A 21,131-nucleotide genomic window follows, 5' to 3' on the forward strand; every position below is an offset into this window, starting at 1 on the left:
CTATTGCGGGGTTTCTCAATCGAGCTACAATATCTTATCACAATTATACAAAAATATGCATCGCTCTCACAATACAAAGAGCAAATAACATTGGGGAAATTGTGATATACTACATCACTTTCTCGGATCCCGCGACAAAGGTTTGATCTTATTTGTACCCATATTAATAATAAAAATAACTGTTGCTGGCCCAAAATTAAAGGAGCATAAAGAATAATGAAAAGTAGTTGCGGAAGAGGAAAAAAAAAAAAGAAGACCAAGAGAAATAACTGTTGCCGGTCGGAATTCCGCCGGAACGGCGTCTGATGCTGTTAGAATGAATTGCAGTTTGTACGGTATTGAAGTATTTGGAAGGAGGAATTAAGGTTGGATTGTTGTTAAATACATGAAACACACACATTCTCGGCGTGAAGTGAATCATGATGAAACGCCTCCTGCGCCTTTGCACTCCAAAAAAGTAAAACCATCCATCAAAAACTTCCCCACCTTAAATTTGACTTCCTCCTCTCAACACTCACTCCTCCATTGCTCATGTCTCATCACTAATTCCATCTACCATTTTCTAGCCAGAAGCATGAACCTCCTCCCCACCACCACCATTATCATCTTCTTCATCATCCTCTCCGCCGCCGCTGCCACCACTCCTCCTCCCCAACTCCTCTCTCTCCTCTCCATCAAATCCTCCTTCAAAGACCCCCACAACACATTCCGCGACTGGGATGGCTCCACCGCAGCTCCCGGCAGCTGGTGCTCCTGGTCCGGCGTCCAATGCAACCGCAAAACATCCCAAGTCATCGCCCTGGACTTGTCCGGACGGAACCTCTCCGGCGCCGTGTCACCCGACATCAGACATCTATTGCATTTGCATCACTTGAATTTGAGCAGGAATTCCCTAGATGGTCCGCTCCCAACCCCCATTTTTGAACTGCCTAATCTTCGGACACTCGATTTGAATCACAACCTCTTCAACTCAACCTTCCCACCTGGCGTCTCCAACCTCAAATCTCTCACTTACTTCAGCGCTTACAGCAACAACTTCATCGGCCCTCTGCCCCAAGACTTCATCCACCTCCCCAATCTCGAGACTCTCAACCTCGGCGGGTGCTACTTCGATGGCGCAATCCCCACCAGTTATGGCAGGTTTCCCAATCTCAAGTATCTACACTTGCATGGGAATTTACTAACAGGCAGAATTCCAATCGAATTAAGCTCACTCAATCAACTCCAGCACATCGAAATCGGGTACAACCAGTACGACGGCGGATTACCGCCGGAAATTTCAGGTCTCTCCGGTTTACTCTATCTGAGTATCGCATCAGCAAATCTCTCCGGAAACATCCCGCCTGAGATAGGCCGGTTGTCGAAGCTCGACACTCTGATACTCTTCGGCAACCACCTATCGGGATCAATCCCGGAGAGCATAGGTGAAATGGAGAATCTGCAGCTTCTTGATTTATCGGATAATAAACTGACAGGGGAGATCCCGAGCGGAATCTCGTCACTGCTGGCGCTGAAAATTGTGTCATTAATGAACAATAATCTGACAGGCCGAGTTCCAGATGGGATTGGTGAGCTTCCGAATCTCGAGATTTTGAATCTGTGGAACAATTCTCTAACGGGAAATCTACCTCAAAAGCTAGGCTCCAACGCCAAGTTACTGCGCCTCGACGTGTCCTCCAATTCCTTGTGGGGCCCAATCCCCTCCAATCTCTGCCTCAGTAATAAGCTCCTCAGGCTCGTCCTCTTCTCTAACCACTTTGTTGGTGCCATTCCTTCATCCTTAACAAACTGCACCGCGCTCTCCCGTGTAAGGATTCACGACAACAACCTCAGCGGCTCGATTCCGGTGGGGTTCGGATCCTTGCCGAATCTCAGTTTCATCGAGTTAGGCAAGAATCAATTATCCGGTCCTATACCAAGAGATCTCGGCGATGCAGTGAAATTGGAGTTCTTGGATATATCAGGAAACTCGTTCAATTCCGAGCTCCCTCACAACATATGGAACTCGCCGAGTTTGAAGATTCTACTGGCGAGTTCCTCTAAACTCATTGGTAAAATCCCTGATTTTGTTGGGTGCAGGAGTTTCTACAGGATAGAGCTGGACGGCAACAATCTCACCGGCAGCATCCCGTGGGATATCGGCCACTGTATGAAGCTCATCAGCCTCAATCTGCGTGGGAATTCCTTAACAGGAATCATCCCATGGGAGATCTCAATCCTTCCTTCCATCACAAATGTTGATCTCTCAAACAATCTCCTCACCGGCACCATTCCTTCCAATTTCAACAACTGCACCACTCTCGAAACCTTCAACGTCTCCTTTAATCTCCTCACCGGCCCCATCCCGTCCGCAGGGTTTGTCTTTCCAAGTCTCCATGCTTCTTCATTCGCCGGAAACGAAGGCCTTTGTGGCAAGGTTTTAAACAAACCTTGCCGGATAGACGGGGTCGCCTCCGGCGACGGAGAGGCAGCCCGCCACCAGCCTAAAAAGACGGCCGGAGCCATAGTGTGGATCATGGCAGCGGCGTTTGGGATAGGCCTGTTCATTCTAATCGCCGGCACGCGATGCTTCCAGGCCAAATACAGCGAGAGGTTATCGAACCAGGAGGCGGGGCCGTGGAAGCTGACGGCGTTCCAGAGGCTGAATTTCACGGCGGAGAATGTTCTGGAGAGCTTGAAGGCGAGCGACCAGATAATCGGGGTGGGGGCGGCGGGGGCGGTGTACAAGGCTAAGATGCCGGGAGGGGAGATTATCGCGGTGAAGAAGCTGTGGGTGAAGAACAAGGAAGCGGTGAGGAAGAGGCGGGACGGCGGCGGGGTGCTGGCAGAGGTGGAGGTGCTGGGGAATGTGAGGCATCGGAACATCGTGCGGCTGCTGGGATGCTGCACCAACAACCAGTGCACGATGCTGCTCTACGAGTACATGCCTAATGGGAGCCTCGACGATCTGCTGCATGGGAAGGAGACGTTGGCGGCGGATTGGTTTACCAGATACAAGGTTGCGTTGGGGGTTGCTCAGGGGATATGCTACCTTCACCACGACTGCGATCCGGTCATCGTGCACCGTGACTTGAAGCCCAGTAACATACTGCTCGATGCCGAGATGGAGGCGCGTGTCGCTGATTTCGGCGTCGCCAAGTTGATTCAGAGCGATGAGTCCATGTCCGTTATTGCTGGATCATACGGCTATATTGCCCCCGGTATGCTCTCACTCAACTCTGTGTTTTTATTTTTTAATTTTTTTTAAAAAAAGAAGCTGCATCACCTGCATTTTAAGGTGAGTTTGTTTCAATGAATAATTGAATTTGATTTTTTATCTGGCAACAAGTTAATGAATTTATCACTGTTCAATCATAAGGCTTCTGCGCTTCTAAAATGTTTATTAATAGTAGTAGTATAAAGACTGTGTAGCTCAGTTATCAATATATAATAAACATGCATGAAATGTAAGTGTATATAGAGAGAATATCTCTTTCTTTGTGATATGGTGGGTGGTGGGGTTTTTGCTAGTTTGTTAATGGTTTGAATTTGATCTATAATAATGTCAAGGCATGATGGGTTAAGTTCGTTGTGTAGGGTGACGAAACATGCCATTGATCATAGAGAATGTGCGTGTCATTTCATGCGACTTTTAACTATAGATGAATAGTGGCGTTTGTCTTCTAGTCATACCTTGTCTACAAATAGTCATGCTCTTCATCATTACTTGATTCAATAATTATATTCGGAATACAACAATATCAAACTTTTGTTTTTAAAAAAAGAACAATATCAAACTTCAGAGAGATAAATTAATATATTTTCACATTAGGCATGGTGGGCATGATTTTATTACTTTAATATTCAAACTTACACCTAGAGGTGTAATGTAATGTAATGTAATGTAATGTCAATTAGATATGATAGCAGAGTAAGAAGCAAGCATTTCTTTAATTTTCACCTCTTTGTCGCCGTGATTTGCTACTGTTTCGGTGCATACCCCACTTTTAGCATGGAGTAAGTGCTGCTCCTTTATTTTTCACTTTTTTCATTATACTTTTGACCCACCAATACTTGTTTTGCTTATATATTTATCTTTATTTTGTGTGCAGAATATGCTTACACATTACAAGTGGATGAGAAAAGTGATATTTACAGCTATGGAGTGGTGCTGATGGAAATATTAACCGGAAAAAGATCGGTTGAATCAGAATTTGGCGATGGGAACTGTATAGTGGATTGGATAAAATCAAAGATTAGGATGAAAAGTGATGTAAAAGATGTGTTAGACAAAAATGCTGGTGCATCTTGTGCTTCTGTGAGGGAGGAAATGATGCTAGTGCTTAGGGTTGCATTGCTGTGCACTAGCCGGAATCCGGCTGACCGGCCCTCGATGAGGGACGTCGTCTCCATGTTGCAAGAGGCCAAGCCCAAGCGGAAACTGCCCGAGAATGGTGTTGGTGATGTGGTTCTGGATTTTGGGGAGACCAAGTACTAGAATCATTATATTTATATATTTGTGTGTTTGTAAAGTTTTGTGATTTTTTGCAAAATTATTTTGCATTTTGAGTAGAATTGTGGGGATGGTATAGAAGAAGAAATTCTCTGGTGTTTGAATTTCATCAATGAAATGGTTATGTTTTCTTCAGACCCGATTAATTTGTGTCCTTTTAATTAAAGCCCAAATACTAATATTTTACCCAAGCAAAGAAAGAGCAAATCGCTAAGTTTAGGCCTAATATAAATAATGACTTGCCACTCAGTCTTGCCATTCTCAATTTTTAATTTTCATGTAACCTGACAAAATGCACATTAAACAACTAACTAAATTTACAAAATTATGAGTTTATCAATCTCCATATTATCAAAGTTTCGTTCTCCTTTATGTTTATTCTAATTCTTTTACAAATTATATCAACTAGTTCATCATATATATGAAACAATTACGTCCAATGTTAAAAAAACATGGGTCACACGCAATACCCGTAAGGCCTTGAAATATTTTACCACTCGTTATCACACACCCAATTTATTCATGCAATAAGTTTGAAAAGGTTAGTTCAAATTTCTAAAATGAAATCAAAATTTTCAAAAATCCTCGATTTAAAATATGTTTATCCCATATAAAAACTTTAAGCCGGTAGCATTAAACAACTTGGTATATATCAGAGATACCAGAAAATCGTCAATCACGCTCAATATTGATTTGAGTTTATGTTAAGTTCGAAATTTGGATTAAAATTATTCATGTATTCGTAAATGCATATTTATTTAAATACGCAGCATTTTCACCATTTTTGTAAAAAAAAAAAAAGTTCCCATATTAGAAACCTATATTATATTTTCATATTTTCGATCTACTTAAGAATTTTGCTTCTAAAATAGTGAGCTTGTTCGTCTCACTAATCCGTTCCAAAGAACACCTTTATTATAGCAGTTCAGAGCTTGATAACAAATGTATGTATGTTTCATATCCTAACGATGACTTATCTTCATTGATTTTATATCGTGAAAATTTGCCACAACCAACTTTTAGAATTAAAAATATGCTAATATAATATTAATATTATATTTATATTTTAATATTGTACTCCCTCCGTCCCTCATGAATATGCAGTGGCGGATCCATGATTTTTAATTCGGGGGTACGACATATACATTGAAACTTTAAACTTTGATCGATCACTTTTCTTCCATTTTATTAGTTTTTATATGAATATTTTTATTAATTATAAATTATTTATATAGATATAAATATACTAATTACATAATAAAAAATACTAAATCTTTTGAACATAAATTATTTGAATAAAGTTAAACTATTTCTAAAAAATAAAAAAATATAATCACTAAACAATTGATAAATTATTTGTAATCGTATATAAATAGGAATATAATAATGATTCAAGAAAAATTCAGTTATATTCAAAACAAAAGAAATTTTATCATAACTATAAATACTGCAAAGTTGTATATAGATAAAAACAATATTTTCAAAATAAATAACAATATACTCCCTCCGTCCCCTAATAGGAGTCGCTCTTTGACCGGGCACGAGTTTTAAGAAATGTAGAGAAAAGTTGGTTGAAAAAGTTAGTGAAATGTGAGACCCACATTTTTATATTGGTTTTATAATAAAATGTGAGTTGAGTGAGTTAGTGGAATGTGGGGCCTACTACCATTTATGGTAAAAATGAAGAGTGACTCTTAATGGGGGGCGAGCCAAAATAGAAATTAGCGACTCTTATTCGGGGACAGAGGGAGTAATAACTACTTCACAAATAGAAAGTAGATTAATGAATTAAATACAGTAGAAAAAAAAGGAATACTACTACTTACTACCATCTAAATAAAATACAAGAAAATGAAATGCAAGAAGGAAGGACAATAAATAAAATGCAAGAAAATCAAAATATTATGCAATGGCCAAGATTCAAACCCTGGTTGTTGTTGAAGAGAACCAGCAACACTCTACCGCTAGACTACTTAGCTTCATTTAAAATAACATTACAATATCAAGTTTTGAGGGTACAGTTGTACCCCCTTGTCCTACACTGGATCCGCAAGTGTGAATATGCAATTTTTTTTAGTCCGTCCCACAAGAATATGCACTTTCTAATTTTGAAAAGTCTTTTCTCTCTAATGAGGTGTGACTTATTCTCCATTAACAATACTTTATTTACTTTTTTTTCTTACTTTATCAATTTTACATTAAAATTCATGCCGACCCCAAAGTACATATTCTTTAGGGATGGAGGGAGTAGTACATATTTGTGTGCGTGATTTTTTTCAATACTGTAATGTTGTAATCAATAAAATTGGTGAGATATGAAAACCTGTAATTGAACACAATAAAATGTCAAAAAAAATACAATATACTTTGCCCCTGTTCGGTTGCCCTGACAGAGTCTCGATTCGTATCTTTTTCATGGACAATCTGTTGTTCGGTTGGCATTATTGTCATGCTCCGCCGGCCCGTCGGCCCGCGTCTTCTTTGTCTCGGCCCATCTCGGTGCAGCATTATTTACCTTAATCTCGCGACTGTCCATCTCTCCCCCACCCATGTGACTAAATTTATCTGGCTTCTCCTACCTTTGCTAACTGTCGTCATGGATGTGGATGAGGTCGACAATTTGTTCTTGGGGTTGGGAAATTTTGGTTTTTGCATTTGGGGTTGGAGAATTTTTGGGATGTTGTTTTTTTATATGAACTTTTTAAAAAATGTCTAGTGGTTATCGACACATGTCAACCATGCACTATACAATAGTTATGCAATCCTAATATTTTGGTCACACGTACATTATTAAGATTAATCAATTTTAATTTTTTTTAAAATTTTTAGAGATATAAATATAATTAACCTTATCAATCCAATATTTTATATTGGAAAAAAATATATTGGACATGATCTTGTAAACCAAACAAAAACATAAAATCTAATATAAAATGAGTTAATGTAATTAATCTTGTTTACCAATTATCAAACTAAAGTTATCTAAGATTAATCTAGTAAATCAAACCACAATCCTTAATTCAATATTAGTTTAATCCTAGATAAGGCCCATCCTAACCTATCTAATACTATATCTATGATTATTTAGTGTCGCCAACCGAACACGAACTTTGTATTATTTCTCTCAAATGTTTAGTGTTTAATATAGTGGTTTTAATTAATGCCCAAAGGCTAATCGTCACTTTTGTCGATACACTTCAATTAAGTGTACGATTATAAAAGCAAATATAAAATCCGAAATTCACTGACATTTTCCTTCCCGCAAAAACATAGAAAGAGAAAAATAGATATCACAGATTCTGCTTGTCATCAGACGCCTTCAAATCATCGTCCGTAATTCGTTTGACTATTCAATTTCTGTTGAATTTGGATTTAGTTTAACTACGCATATTTCCTTATGCATCTCGATTGATTACAATTTCATTTTGTTTCTTCCTTTTGCCTTAATCGTGTATGATTATAATTTAGTCAACGATTTCCGGTCTGAAGTTTGATTTTTGACATCTCTGATGAGGTAAATTGTGCAGCTTACAGTTCAATCTGTAGGGCTAGGTCGGTTTCTCATTTTGGAAAGGTTTCTAATTATAGGAATCGAATGTCTTTTGGAACTAATTGCGTCAAATTTGAGCAACAGTAATTAAAAAAGACAGACAAAGAAGGAGGGTTAATTCGTGAGTGCATACATAAGAAATTCCTCGATTGTGTGCTTGTATGAATGTGGATTTTGTTGTTCGTATTTCTGTTATTTGTTAAAAAGTAAAGGCTGTGCCCCATTTGTGATATTCTTCTTGCTCTTGTTGTAGCAATTGTTTCTTGATGTGCTCCTTTTTCCAGATTTCATAGTTGTTAGACATTGGGCGTGTCTTGTACTGGAAAATCCACACAATTGTATGGTGTTTTATGGTCATCTGGTTTCCCAACAAAAGAAGTTAATAAATAATAAGAATATGCAAGAATGTGTGTCCGAGTCCTAGCTGACAAAACCCCAATCTATTGACTGCATCTGTTGAATATTGTGTTACTTGTGTATGCATGTGGCATGGCTCTCAGTTGATGGCGTGTATGGAAGGTTGTCTTCTCATTGATATAAGAGTTAGACTGTACATTGGTTGAGAAATTTATTTACTCCAATTGGCATAAGTTCTTTTCGATTTTTTGTAAGTGCTTGTAATTAACAAATTTTTAATAAAATCATTTGTGTATTCTTGACTTTTGTAGGCTTTCCTGATGTTTTTTTTTATCTTATCTGATCATGCCTTATGGTATTCCTTTTTTTCCAGGACGTACTTTTGAAGCCATATAGACTCTGATAATTTTGAGGAGTGTTTCTGAAACTAGTTAAAGCTGTATCTGTTTCTCTCCAGTGAAATTTCAGGATTGTTTTTGCGGGCAAAGGACAATGCTAAGATTGCTCTCATGAAAATTTTGGATTCTGGTTTTGGTGGAACAACTATACATATTCATGATGGGTGTCAACTTCTTATCCGTTTCTGCTGTCTGTACCATTCTGAGCGTAGTTGGCGTTCAGTATTTGACAGAAATCTCACTTGCAAAGCATCAATCAGATGTTTTGATTGTAAATAATATTATTAATTCAGAAAATGCAACCCATACTCTTGAGCTTCTATTTGGTTCATACACGACCCTTATGTTGGTTTCCAGTTTGGCATTTAATGTCACCATCTTTTTAATCTTAGGCCTAAAAGTAAGTTTCTTCTTCTTTATGATCTCACTTTAATATGTTTAAGCTTCCTGTGTGGAAACATCTTACTCTTTGTTATGCCAAAGTTGTAGAAGATGTCTGCAGTAGTATCATTAACATTATTAATCTATTTGACAAAGGGTTGGCGCCTGAGAATTTTAGTTACTTTTACTCGTTATATTATGCCAACATTTACTGATATGTAGTTATCACTTCTTAAGTATGTTCTGACTCAGTGCAAGGTAACAGTCGTGGTGACTTAAGTTAAGCTTAGATTGGAATAACTGCCAAATTATTTAGTTAACGATCAATATTGTGGTGTTTTATTAGCATGTTTCTACAGAATACTTGAGTAGTCTTGCCACATTATCCCAACTTAATGCATATTGATCTGGGTTTGTTGGAAGGCCATAATCTCTCTACTCAGATTGATGGTTTCAATCATAACGATTTGTCAATTATATCTGTTTGGCAAGCAAAACTTGACTTACTTCACAAAAGTTGTAATCTTTCCTTTTTCTTTTAATGCAGACAATATTCTTTTCGGAGCTGTATACATCTGAAATCCGAAAAATGCTAGAAAAGCTTGTGAATTACATCATCTACAAGGTTTAATCTTAATTCAAATTATGACATTGTATCCTTGCAGCAGTAGATGCATATAATGCAACTTGAAATTTCTGATTATAAAGTGCTTGAGGTTATATCATCAATATTTTTGTTGGGGAAGTGGTGCAATTATTATTATTATTTTCATGGAAAGGTGTTATAAGCACGTGTGTGAGAAATTGTACTTTAAGTTGTTGAACTGATGAGCAAAATGCTTATCCAATGAGGGTCTAGTGATACATGCATCAAGATTGCTTTGCTTGTTTTGTTAAAAGAGTTGTGATTATTCTGCTTTTGACAGGGGACTTTTCTTCCATTGGTAGTCCCACCGACAATATTTCAAGCAGGTCTATGGTCAACTTGGCTAGCCATGCTTTGCTTCTTAAAGGTACGCATTACAAGAAAGCGAGATCATTAGCCTAACATGATAGCATATGCACAGCTGATCTAATATTCACTAATTATGCAGATGTTTCAAGCTTTAGCTAGGGATCGACTTGAACTCTTGAATGCTTCTCCTTCTGTCACTCCATGGACATACTTCCGTGTATATTCTGCTTTGTTGCTTGTTTTCTCTGTTGACTTGCTCTGGTACTTCTTACACACCTTCTGTCTCTTTATATCATATATGCTGTGGTTTCCCTCTCTTTGCAAGCACTAGTTGATTATTTTAAATTTTATATTGAGTTGAAGAACATAAAAATAATTGGTCAGTAATATTTTTTCTAGATATAGATGACTTTCAGTTACTGAAAACACTCCTATAAATCCACATGATACACTCAGATTTGCCAAGACATTTATTATCCTGTGTATTTCTTTTGCCCATATGTAAGAAATAAACAGTATGAGTTGTTTGCTACATTCAGTACCTAAGTGAAGGGCTATAGCAATGTGAAGGATACCTGATCTTGTTTGCCACATGGCTTGCATGGAATTCTAAATTCTAAACAATTGGGAGAAGACTCCTGAGATTATTTTTTTTATTGTATATTTAAAAACCTTTGAACTTCATGTTTACGCTACTTTACAGTTTCTGTGATGTTTTTACCTGAGATGTTTGCATCGGTCTATTTTTGCAGGATATTGCTATGTTTGAGAATCTACAGTACAATGACTTCATCAATATTTTTGTTGTTATTTTTTGAGCCTTCTAGCATAGCTTTTGAGACACTACAGGTATTGTTACCTTTTCTGTTGGACTAAAACAAGCATAATAAGGTGAACCAATTGGGTCTGACAGTTTGGCAATTTCTTCTACAGGCCATTGTGGTCCATGGGTTTCAGTTGCTTGATATATGGATGCATCACTCTGCAGGAGATGCATCAAATTTCCGATTATCTAAAATATTCAATATGACTTCAGCAGGTATTCTGCTTATAATTTTGTTTTAGTAAAACAGGATAGGATAACTGTGATTGTATTTGAATGACCTCCATTTAGTAGAAATTATGGTCGATGCGATATATTTATTTATTATCATGTTCAGATAGATGTGCTGAAATAGAAAAATAAAATGTAATCTACTCCCTCCGTCCCATAAAAATATGGGCGGATGAGATGGCATGGGAATTAAGACAAAATTGGTAAAGTAAGAGAGAGGAGGTGAATGGTATGGTAAAGTAAGAGAGATGAGGAGAATGGTAGTTAAAGTAGAGTTAATGGATAGTGGGACCTACATTATTAAATTGATATAACTTTCCAATAATGGAATGCACATATTTTTGTGGGACGGACGAAAATGGAAAGTGCACATATTTTTATGGGACGGAGGGAGTAGCAGGTTTGAGATTCATTGGGTGGTCTTAGATGGAAAATGTGTGATTCTGTTTTTCTGTTATAGTAAATGATAATGAAGCTGAATATTACTAATCTGGTAGGAATGATTACTAAACATGAATGATAAAATACAATCTGAAGAGATGAACTCTACTGCCCAAGCGCAACAGGCGCCATTCTCCAAAGTTAAAGAAATTCTAGATGGGCTGACTTTATATGCCTAAGTTGTGCCCAAAAAGCCCCTTGCTCCTTTGACTGAAGTAGGAATTGGCAAACGTAGAATAGCAACACCTTGGACAGATCCATCTGCACACCTTTGATAGAAACAATAAGAAACTAGTATTCCACCACTGTCTGTGTTGGGAGATAAACACAAATAATATAACGAATATAAAAGACGTAACACAAGAAATTGTTTACCCAGTTCGATACGATGTGTATCTATGTGAGGGGGCGATGCCAATCCAGGAATTTTCACTATACAATTTTCGGATACAAGATAGTACAATGGAAGAGCAGATATATAAAGGCAAAAAAAATGAACGCTAATCCTAGCCAAGATAGGATTGGGCCTAAAATAATTCTACTGCAGCCCAATGTTTCACCGCCGTCGGGGATTAATTAACTTCCTTTCCAGCTCCATACTCAACACTCTGCTCCTATAAACATTTCTGTAGACTAACCACACGAGTGTCCCTGGAAAAGGGATATAACTATCCCTAACTGGCCATGTTCTGCTGCCACTGAATCCCTGCTATACATCAAATACCATTAAATAGAAAGAACAGTTTCATTGCTGACAGGTGCATAGGTCAGCGACTCACAGGCTCACAGTCCATAACTGAAATAACTAACTTAATTAAGAATAAAAAACTATATGCCCAGGCCATGAATCAAGTGCATAACATTTTCTTTAAAGCTAAGTGAGTTCCATGATTGTATTTCTCATTTACCATTACTATGAGTAATGAGTTGAAATAATTTGAGCCCTCAAGGTTTATTGAAGTTTTTTATGGGTTTCATTGATTTCTTAGGTTCACTGGGGGAATGGAAGGGCATGCTTATCCAGAATTTGGGATTTTTCCTTGACATGATGACGTTGCTAACGGCTCTTGCTCACTACCTCTATATTTGGTGGCTTCATGGCATGGCATTTCATCTTATAGATGTGGTTCTTTTCCTGAATATTCGTGCAAGTTCTCTAGTCTTCCTTTTATGGTCTTAAAGTGCATTAATGATGTTGTCATTTTGTATGTATAACTCTGGTTTCCCCTTACTGGTTCCGTACTCATTTTTAATATTGATCATACTTTACAGGCCCTTTTAAGTGCTATTGTGAAGCGTTTAAAAGGGTTCGTCAAACTGCGAAGGGCTTTGGGAACCCTTCATGGGGCACTTTCTGATGCTACATCTGAAGAGCTCAAAGCATATGATGATGAGTGCGCAATTTGCAGGGTAATGCTGACTTAAATTTCTGGCTACAAATTTCAATTGTTTCAGTGTATATAAACCTGCGAGTATTCCAATAATCACAGGAACCGATGGCAAAAGCTAAGAGGCTGCCATGTAATCATTTATTCCATCTTGCATGTTTGAGATCTTGGTAAGTTTGATATGTAATTTCTGAAGACGTCTTCTTGCAGTTGTTGTAGCTGTGAGAAGTATCATTTGATTGATGTGTCAATGCAGGTTGGATCAATGTTTAAATGAGAGTTACTCATGCCCCACTTGTCGGAAACCACTCTTTACAAGCAGATCTGAAAGTAGTGTGAATCCAAATACTGCAGATTTGTCTAGGGATGAGCAACTTGCTCACCAGATTAGTACTGCACTCAATGGGCCAGATCTTCCAGGTCATAACATGCACCGTGGAGTCTTTTCCAACCAGGCACAGAATGTAGAAATGAGTGATTGGAGGTCTTAATCCCTTCTAGATTTCTAATAGATCATGGATTTTTGGATATGGCTTTCTTTCATATAAGTAAAAAAATAAAGTTTCTTGCCTATGTAGTGGCATCTTGGTTATAATTATGGTGATTGCTGATTATGATGAATTCTCTTACCGTCCCATGTTTATACGTGAGAACTGAATTTTGTAAGTTACATATTACTTCAAGTTTGTGAAAGGTTCACTGGTGATGAGACATTACTAGTGATTGATGTATTTAGTACTGATTGCACTCTTTTCTTTTCTGCTTTCTTGTTTGATTGTTAAAATATGACCTACTTGTTCTGTGCTCTACTCTCTTCCAGTGCTTAGCTATTCTTCTAGCTTTCTTTATTTCCTGAATTTCAGAGCCAATGATGCATTTCTTTTCTTTTCATTTTTCCCTTGTAGGAGGACTGGTGTTAATTTAAGTTGGTTGGGGTTAGATGGAGCTGGTCCATCTGGATTAAATCGTGTTCAGATGTTAATGAGGCAACTTGATGTTGGAGAAACTTATGCACAGAGTACGCTTCAAGATGCTGCGTGGAGTCTGTTTCCTCCAAACCCATCTCAGACCAGTACCTCCAGATCAGCTATCCCTCCTGCTGCCTCAACAAGATATCCTGGAGGCACTAGTGGTTTGCATATGAGGTCAACATCTAATGCTGCCAACACCAACCTAGAAAACTTAATTGCAATGGCCGAAGCAGTTAGAGAAGTGCTGCCACATGTTCCAGACGATGTAATCTTTCAGGTACAGTTACACTGAATGATGCTCTGCTTATTTGTAACAATTATTGAAACCCATTTCTCTGTTTATCTAGATAGTACTTATATATTAATTCCTTTAGATAGCTTGCAGATTTGATCATCATTAAATCCTTTTTTCTCTTTTTTTCTTCCCCTTCCTGTAGCATTGTAAAGAGTCTAAAGACAACTCAAACTGCTGATATTTTATTTCTTATGGGAAAGTATCTGATTAGCCACTGAAACATGCAGGATTTGCAGCTGACAAATTCTGCGATGACCACTGTGAATAATCTTTTGCAAATGTGATGGAAGTGGCGATACTCTTCTCCAGTGATTTTTGAAAAGTGCAGGCTGAAGCGGGTTGAAGCTCGGAATGCACATGATTATAGGGTTTGTGCAGTAGAAGCTCCCCCCCTTTGTACAGCAGCAGCACACTAAAACATCCTTGAGAAAATGTGCAAATAATTGATTTTGTTAGGAGAATAAAGCCAATTTCAGTCTAACTGAATGGATGAAAGAAGGAAAGGGCTGTGTTGTATCTCTTATTTTTTGTTAAATTTGCTTATTCTGCGGAATGTTGTTGTCCTTCTACTCCATACCTCTTTGATGTTAATTTCGTAAAATGTGTAACTTCTCCATCTATATCTTAAAAAGTCACTTTATTTCTTTTATTTTCTTTCCAACTATATGTAGTATTTCGTTTACCCGTAAAAATGTGCTATATCTCTCTTAACTCGAAAAGTTTAGAGGACCAATTATTTGATTTACCTTATTGTGCTAAGGCCATCCACAATAGCGCTTAGCGCACCACTTAGCCGAGCGTCGGTGCTAGGCGGTGCGCTAGGCGATCTATTGCAACCGCCCAGCCATTTCCGGAATTAAAAACCGCCTAGCGCTCGGCGGTTCCGTGGCGCTAGGCGATCCGCTCGGCGCTATTGCAGCGTCCGGATCGCCTAGCGCGATTTTTTATTTCGAAACACTATATATACGCGTCTTGCACATCATTTTTATTCGCACCACTTGTTTTAACGAGTACTCTCTCTATCTAAATTTCTGTACAAGATCAACAACGGTAAATGGATCTCAACAACGAGCCTACTTCAGGGAGTAGCGGGTCTCAAGCTCAAACTCCCCCGGTCCCCGTGGGAAGTGGATTGAGTCAGATGCCACCATACTACAACATGTACCCGTGGCAGCAGATGATTCCCGGGATGCCAGCCGGGGGGAGTCCGCCGGGGGGGTTTCCGGCGATGCCGGGGTGGGCACCCGGGATGCAGATGATGCCCGGGGGGGTACAGGCGAAGCAAGGGACGCCGGGGGGTACCGGCGACGCAGTGGACGGCGGGGGGATCCCAGGCGACACAGGGGACGCGGGGGGGGGGGGTACCGGTGACGCAGTGGACGACGGGGGGATCCCCGGCGACACAGGGGACGCCGGGGGACGTCTATCGCCCCAGTTTTGATTTTTCGACTGGTTCGTCGCACACATCGACCCCAACGGAGGCGCAGCCGTTGCCCCAATTTGACACTTTCTCCTTCGATGACTTGGGGTTAGATCTTCTCGGTGTTCCGGATGCTCCCGTTCAAACGGGGGGCGCAGGGCGGGGTCGTGGCGCCCCAAAGAAGAAAAGCAAGGGGAAGAGGGTCGGCGAGTCCTCGCAGCCGGGTGAGGACGACAGCTCGGTACGGAGGAGGTGGACGGACGCGGAGAACGTCGCGTTGTCCAAGGCGTGGGTGAGTGTTTGCGACGATCCTCTCGTTTCGAACAACCAGAGGATCGTCAACTTGTGGGGCAAGATAGCAGCAGCCTACCAGAGGTTTTGCCCGGAGGGGAGGCGATGCACCGGGGAGGATTGCCGGAAGGGGTGGGACCGAATAAGGGCTGCGGTCTCCCGATTTTCGGGCTTGTACACCAACGCCCTCCGCATGATGAGCAGTGGCCAAATGGAGGAAGACTGCAGGAGGATAGCGGAGAAAGCCTTCCCCCTGAAGGGGGTGTATAAGGACTTCACCTACTGGAACTGCTATCTTGTGCTGAACGACTCCGAGAAGTTCCGAGTAGGTGTCGACGCTGGCTGGCCGAAGAAGCAACGACTGAACTATACCGGTGATTTCAGCGGCAGCAGCGGTGGTTCCCACGACCCCCCCGAGACGGCCCAGGAGGTCCCGACCCCTCGTTCGTTCGCTCGCCGAACTCGCCCGGTTGGGCACAAGCGGGCTCAACGAGAGGAGAGGGGGGTCGCCGGGGGTTCCCAGGAGGTCCAGTCGGCATCCCCCCTTGGCCAATCCACAGCGGATCTCAAATTCTTCGCGCGTCAACAAACGCGCGCTCAGATAGTCAAGACGATGACCGAATGGCGGGCGGCGGTGGACCCCGTGGAGAAGAGTTTGCTTCAAACATTGCTCCTGAGCATGCAGGAGGATTTGGAGGCGGCACAGAGGGAAGCCGCCGGGAGTAGAGGCAGCGGCGACGGAGGCGAAGGCGATGGTGCCGACAACGACGGAGGAGACGACGACGGAGCAGATGAGTGAATTATTGTACTTTTTTGTTAATTATTGTAATTTTTTTAAATTATTGTACTTTTTTTAAATTATTGTACTTTTTAAAATTTTAATAATATTATTAATGTTTCTCGTATATGTCTCGTAAATTAAATTTTGTATATTGTGTGATTGTTAATTATTTTATTTTTATATAATTGTTATTAGTGATGTGGCTATTGATGTGGCTGGACTATTTATGATGTGGCTAGGCTATGGCTGAGCTATTTATGATGTGACAAGAGGGTTTTTAGTGTTGATGATGTGGCAGGAGGAGTTTGTGGCTAGGCTATGACTGGGCTATTGTAGGGCTAAACACTTGTTATTTTTCTGTCGTTATTGCTTCAAATTGCTTATTTAGGCTTTAAATCATTTATTGAAACTAGAATATCCAGTAAGCATGAGTTTTACTTGGAAGTGACAAAAGTTTTATAAAAAATAATGGAGGTATTGTGAATTGAGAATAACCCTTTATAAATATTACTTCATCAAACCTTAAAAAGTAAGGACTTTTTAAAGAAATGAGTTATAAGGCACAATTTGTAACATATAAAAGATTTAAAGAAAAATTGATTAAGTATTATTAGTAGAAAATAAATTCTACTTGAAAAAGTTTACTAGAATAAAAATGCATAATTTTAAGGTATCGACTAAAATGAAAATAATTTTTAATTTCTTATATTGGTTTCAATTTCTGTTTCCCACACAAATGCGTATTGGGACGTCTGTACTAAAATTAGAGAAGCGATTATAGATTGGGAATTTCTTTTTTTGCAACTAATTTACTCAATTTAATATTGTATTGAAACAAATCATTTCTGCAGCTGTTAAAAGAAAAATTACAGCTCTAAAGCAAGCAGAGTGACTATTTTTACACGGCTTACCATTTCTATATAAAGGAAGATTGATGCTCAACTCATCTCTGACATACGAGTTTTTCACTAGCTGTGTTTGGCCATCTCGAAAAATGAGCAGATTCCGGCGATTCGAGATCGTGGACCCCCGCAGACCTTCCTACTTCTTCGAACAAACCATCTTTTCCCCTCCAAAAACTCTCTTCCTCGACACTCCTTCTCCTTGCTTCCCTGCATTTCCCATTCCCGAAGACGTGCTTCAGTTTCACACTTCTCCCCCCTTTTTCTTCGATGAATTCGACGCCGTCGCCGAATTGATCCAGATCGAAACGGCTCCCTTCCGCCGGTTCGGCCTCGGCGAGCTGCAGCTGCAGGCGCTATGCGACCGCGTCTCCGATTTGGAGTTGGGATTCGAGCGGCTACGGAGGGAGAAGAAGAAGAAGCTCGAGGAGAAGAAGTACTCCTGGACGGCTGAGATAGGGACTGCGGAGAAGCACAGGAAGTACAAATTGAGTACCGAGATCAAGGGCGGGGAAGATGAGAAGAAAACCTACAAATGGACGGCTCAGATTAAAGGAGATGGCTGCCCTGTCGAGCGGACTTACACCGTTGAGGTCTCTAGCGGCAAGCCGAAAAAAAACAAAGTGAAGAAGGAGAATGCTAAATCAGAACCTTCTGATCATGGCGCCATTGTCTTGAGACAGGTCCTGTTTTGCTTTATGCTTCTTTAGGAGTAATACTAAATCAATTTCAAAAATTATGTTTTGGCTTTGTTTGACAGTATTCAAGTTCATAGAATATCTTTGTTATAATTGTAGGTTTTTGCTTTTGTAGATTACCATTAGGGTGGATACCAATCACTTTTGTTTGATTTTGGTTCATTGCTAACAGTTCTAAAGCATTGGATTCAATGTGATTAATGATATGAAAACGTTCTTGAAGCATTTAGAACTGAAGCTTGGGACTGCTATAATAATCTTTTGATGTTTTAGTAATGCACTATGAAGAAAATGTGAATCTAAGATTAAACCCTTAGATGTTACTACTATTAGATAATCAATTGACCATTAGAGTTCTTCATGCTGAGTGAAACTGCTCTTGCCTGGATATTGCATATGTGAGCATTTAGCTCCAGTTGTGATTTTGAGGGAAAAGGGGATTACATTGTGGGTTTGAGTAAGTGGTTTGACAAGTTAAGTTTGAAGAGATTCATCGGAAGGGTGAGTGTGTTACTCTCTCGGAAATGCTGGTTAGGAGTTAGTGGTCTCCCATTGGTGCTTTAAGATAATAGACATCCCAAGAAGGAGAATGTAAATGTGGTTCAGAGGGAAATGTGTTTGTTAGTGCACTTGAGGTATGCTTGCAATTTTCGCACATTGTGTCCGTTTGTTTTAACTTGAGATGCTAGTCTTTATGGGAGGTTGTTCTGATAGTATGAAGTACTTGTGATTTTGGATATCTGTATTGCATTTGGTGAATTCCTTTTGAGCTATCTTTCTATATGTATTATTTGACAATCAGCTTATATCGCTCTTGATGTTTTCTTAACTTATGGTAATAGGCTTTCACTAAGAGGCCACAAAAGAAAAAGGGAAAGACTAAAGAGTTGTCTCCACAAGACGCAGCTGCATTAATTCAGATGAGTTTCCGAGCTTATCTTATCCGTAGGTCTCAGGCTCTGCGTGCACTTCGGGAGCTGGCAATTGCTAAGAACAAGTTGAAGGAGCTCAGGGGTCTGTTCAACAATTTCTCATATTGTCGCCTTCTTTCCCGTGCTCCAGAAGAGTGTCAAAGGTTCTCTGAGAAGATCATTGTCCTGCTTCTCACTGTCGATGCCATTGAGGTAGCAAAAGATTGCCATATTTGTTATTCTTCCATGTCAAATTTCGAGTTTATCTTTCTTTTATAATCATGGATTTCAATAGAAAATATCCACTCATTTGCTTATAGTTTTGCCAACCAATGAGAGTGATAAGAAACAACAACACATGAAATACAAACCTGGTTGAATTTCTCTTGTTTGAGGATTCAAATGTGTGATTTATCGTCGAAGTGACTATGTTTTCTATCCAGCTCATTGTTGGAGCAGTCTTTTTATATGTTTGTTTTCTATCCTCGTTGCAGGGTGCAGATTTGATGGTTCGAAGTGCAAAAAAATCAATGGTGGACGAGCTGGAAGCAATGCTGGATGTTGTGGACCCTCAACCAGGAGGAAAATCGTCGTTGGTGAGGAGAACTTTTGATATGCCTGACGGTGTGATCAACAAGGAACTTGCAGCAGGGGTTGCAAAGGTGGTTGAAATGCTTGATGAGGAGGACTCCACTGCTTCGTGAAAATCATGCATCAGTTCCAATTATCTAATAATTTGATGTTCAGCTTGACCGGATGATGTAAGTTTGTATCTGTAATACTACTATCTATCTATCTATCTATCTATCTATCTATCTATCTATCACCTAGCTCTTTCAGCTAAGGCAGTTTCACTGTTCTTCAGCACTTATTTTCGTGTTTCTAACATGAGAGATTCTTCATTAATTTCTTCATCTATTGAAAGAATCAAACTAAGTCTGTTTATGTTCGTCGCCTATACACGCTCCACTCTCCAGCTTATGTTATCTATTCCTGGAAATTGGAATAAGTTATCTTTTTGAGCGCTAGAATATGAGGTTATTATCAAATCGAATTGTTTCAGTTTTTAAGTGATGTTTTATAATGATTTTTTATTGGTAGATTTATGTATAAATGAAACTAGCTTGTGAGTTATGATCACTTGCAACCTAATTAGCAATTTCAAATTAAGACCAAATCTCAAATTAGGAGATCTAATGGGTGTCAATTTTTATATAGGGTAGTCAAAATTAACCACTTCTCTCTCCTCAAAATCATCTTGAAATTTTAAATTTACATAACTCTATCGATTTAAATTATTTTTTCATAAAAAAATATATCAAATTAAAGGTAATTTCATAAGGATTTCCAACGATATCTCAATTGCATGTGTTACGATGATGGTCAGATGAAGAAATTTTATAATTTTTATTTCAATTTTCGTATATGTTGATAAATAGATTCTATATCAATAAATGCACTAAACAATCTCAATATAATGCATGTAGTATATCAATAAAACTGTGTTGTGGAAATTATTATGTAGATCGACTATTTTACCATTTTGTTGATATTTTATCTACTATTTATTGAAATTCGTGAACTTTAATCTCATCCACTCATTTTAAGATTTAATTATATAGGATCGGTCCTAGTTGTGGATTGAATATTATATACATTTAAACATGACCTCTAGGGGTTGTTATCTATGTCAAACTAGATCTTAATATAAAAATGAACAAAATCATATGGATGACATTTTTAGGTTATTATTAGTTTATTTTTAGGTCATTTTAATAAAAGATAACCTATAATAATTTTAAAATGTCATCAAATTTGAATTTTATAAAATGACATAAAATTGATT

General features: G+C 39.1%; 3 protein-coding genes across 7 annotated transcripts; all 3 read left to right on the forward strand.

Moving 5' to 3' along the window:
* The first annotated feature begins 209 nt into the window (after nucleotides 1-209).
* LOC121798521 (leucine-rich repeat receptor-like protein kinase TDR) lies at nucleotides 210-4,627 on the forward strand. The gene is made up of 2 exons (XM_042197565.1): nucleotides 210-3,200; nucleotides 4,092-4,627. Exons 1-2 carry the CDS (start codon nucleotides 386-388, stop codon nucleotides 4,475-4,477), a joined length of 3,201 nt encoding a protein of 1,066 aa, XP_042053499.1. The 5' UTR covers nucleotides 210-385; the 3' UTR covers nucleotides 4,478-4,627.
* A 3,050-nt stretch (nucleotides 4,628-7,677) lies between these two features.
* On the forward strand, nucleotides 7,678-14,931 carry LOC121798522 (E3 ubiquitin protein ligase RIN2-like). 5 transcript variants are annotated; one of them, XM_042197566.1, is made up of 13 exons: nucleotides 7,678-7,821; nucleotides 8,773-9,197; nucleotides 9,726-9,803; nucleotides 10,105-10,191; nucleotides 10,273-10,394; nucleotides 10,886-10,982; nucleotides 11,067-11,172; nucleotides 12,618-12,775; nucleotides 12,901-13,038; nucleotides 13,119-13,186; nucleotides 13,273-13,500; nucleotides 13,922-14,264; nucleotides 14,510-14,931. In XM_042197566.1, the coding sequence occupies exons 2-13, from the start codon at nucleotides 8,955-8,957 to the stop codon at nucleotides 14,564-14,566; spliced, it is 1,725 nt and encodes a 574-aa protein (XP_042053500.1). In that variant the 5' UTR covers nucleotides 7,678-7,821; nucleotides 8,773-8,954; the 3' UTR covers nucleotides 14,567-14,931. The 5 variants fall into 5 exon arrangements, with proteins under 5 accessions (XP_042053500.1, XP_042053505.1, XP_042053501.1 ...); XM_042197571.1 differs by having other exon boundaries at nucleotides 7,683-7,825; XM_042197567.1 differs by having other exon boundaries at nucleotides 7,726-8,649.
* Nucleotides 14,932-17,710: 2,779 nt separating this feature from the next.
* LOC121798523 (BAG family molecular chaperone regulator 7-like) lies at nucleotides 17,711-20,111 on the forward strand. Its single transcript, XM_042197572.1, has 3 exons — nucleotides 17,711-18,359; nucleotides 19,217-19,498; nucleotides 19,780-20,111. The coding sequence occupies exons 1-3, from the start codon at nucleotides 17,769-17,771 to the stop codon at nucleotides 19,987-19,989; spliced, it is 1,083 nt and encodes a 360-aa protein (XP_042053506.1). The 5' UTR covers nucleotides 17,711-17,768; the 3' UTR covers nucleotides 19,990-20,111.
* The last annotated feature ends 1,020 nt before the right edge of the window (nucleotides 20,112-21,131 follow it).

Source organism: Salvia splendens, chromosome 4 (assembly GCF_004379255.2).
Source record: "Salvia splendens isolate huo1 chromosome 4, SspV2, whole genome shotgun sequence".
Lineage (NCBI taxonomy): Eukaryota > Viridiplantae > Streptophyta > Magnoliopsida > Lamiales > Lamiaceae > Salvia > Salvia splendens.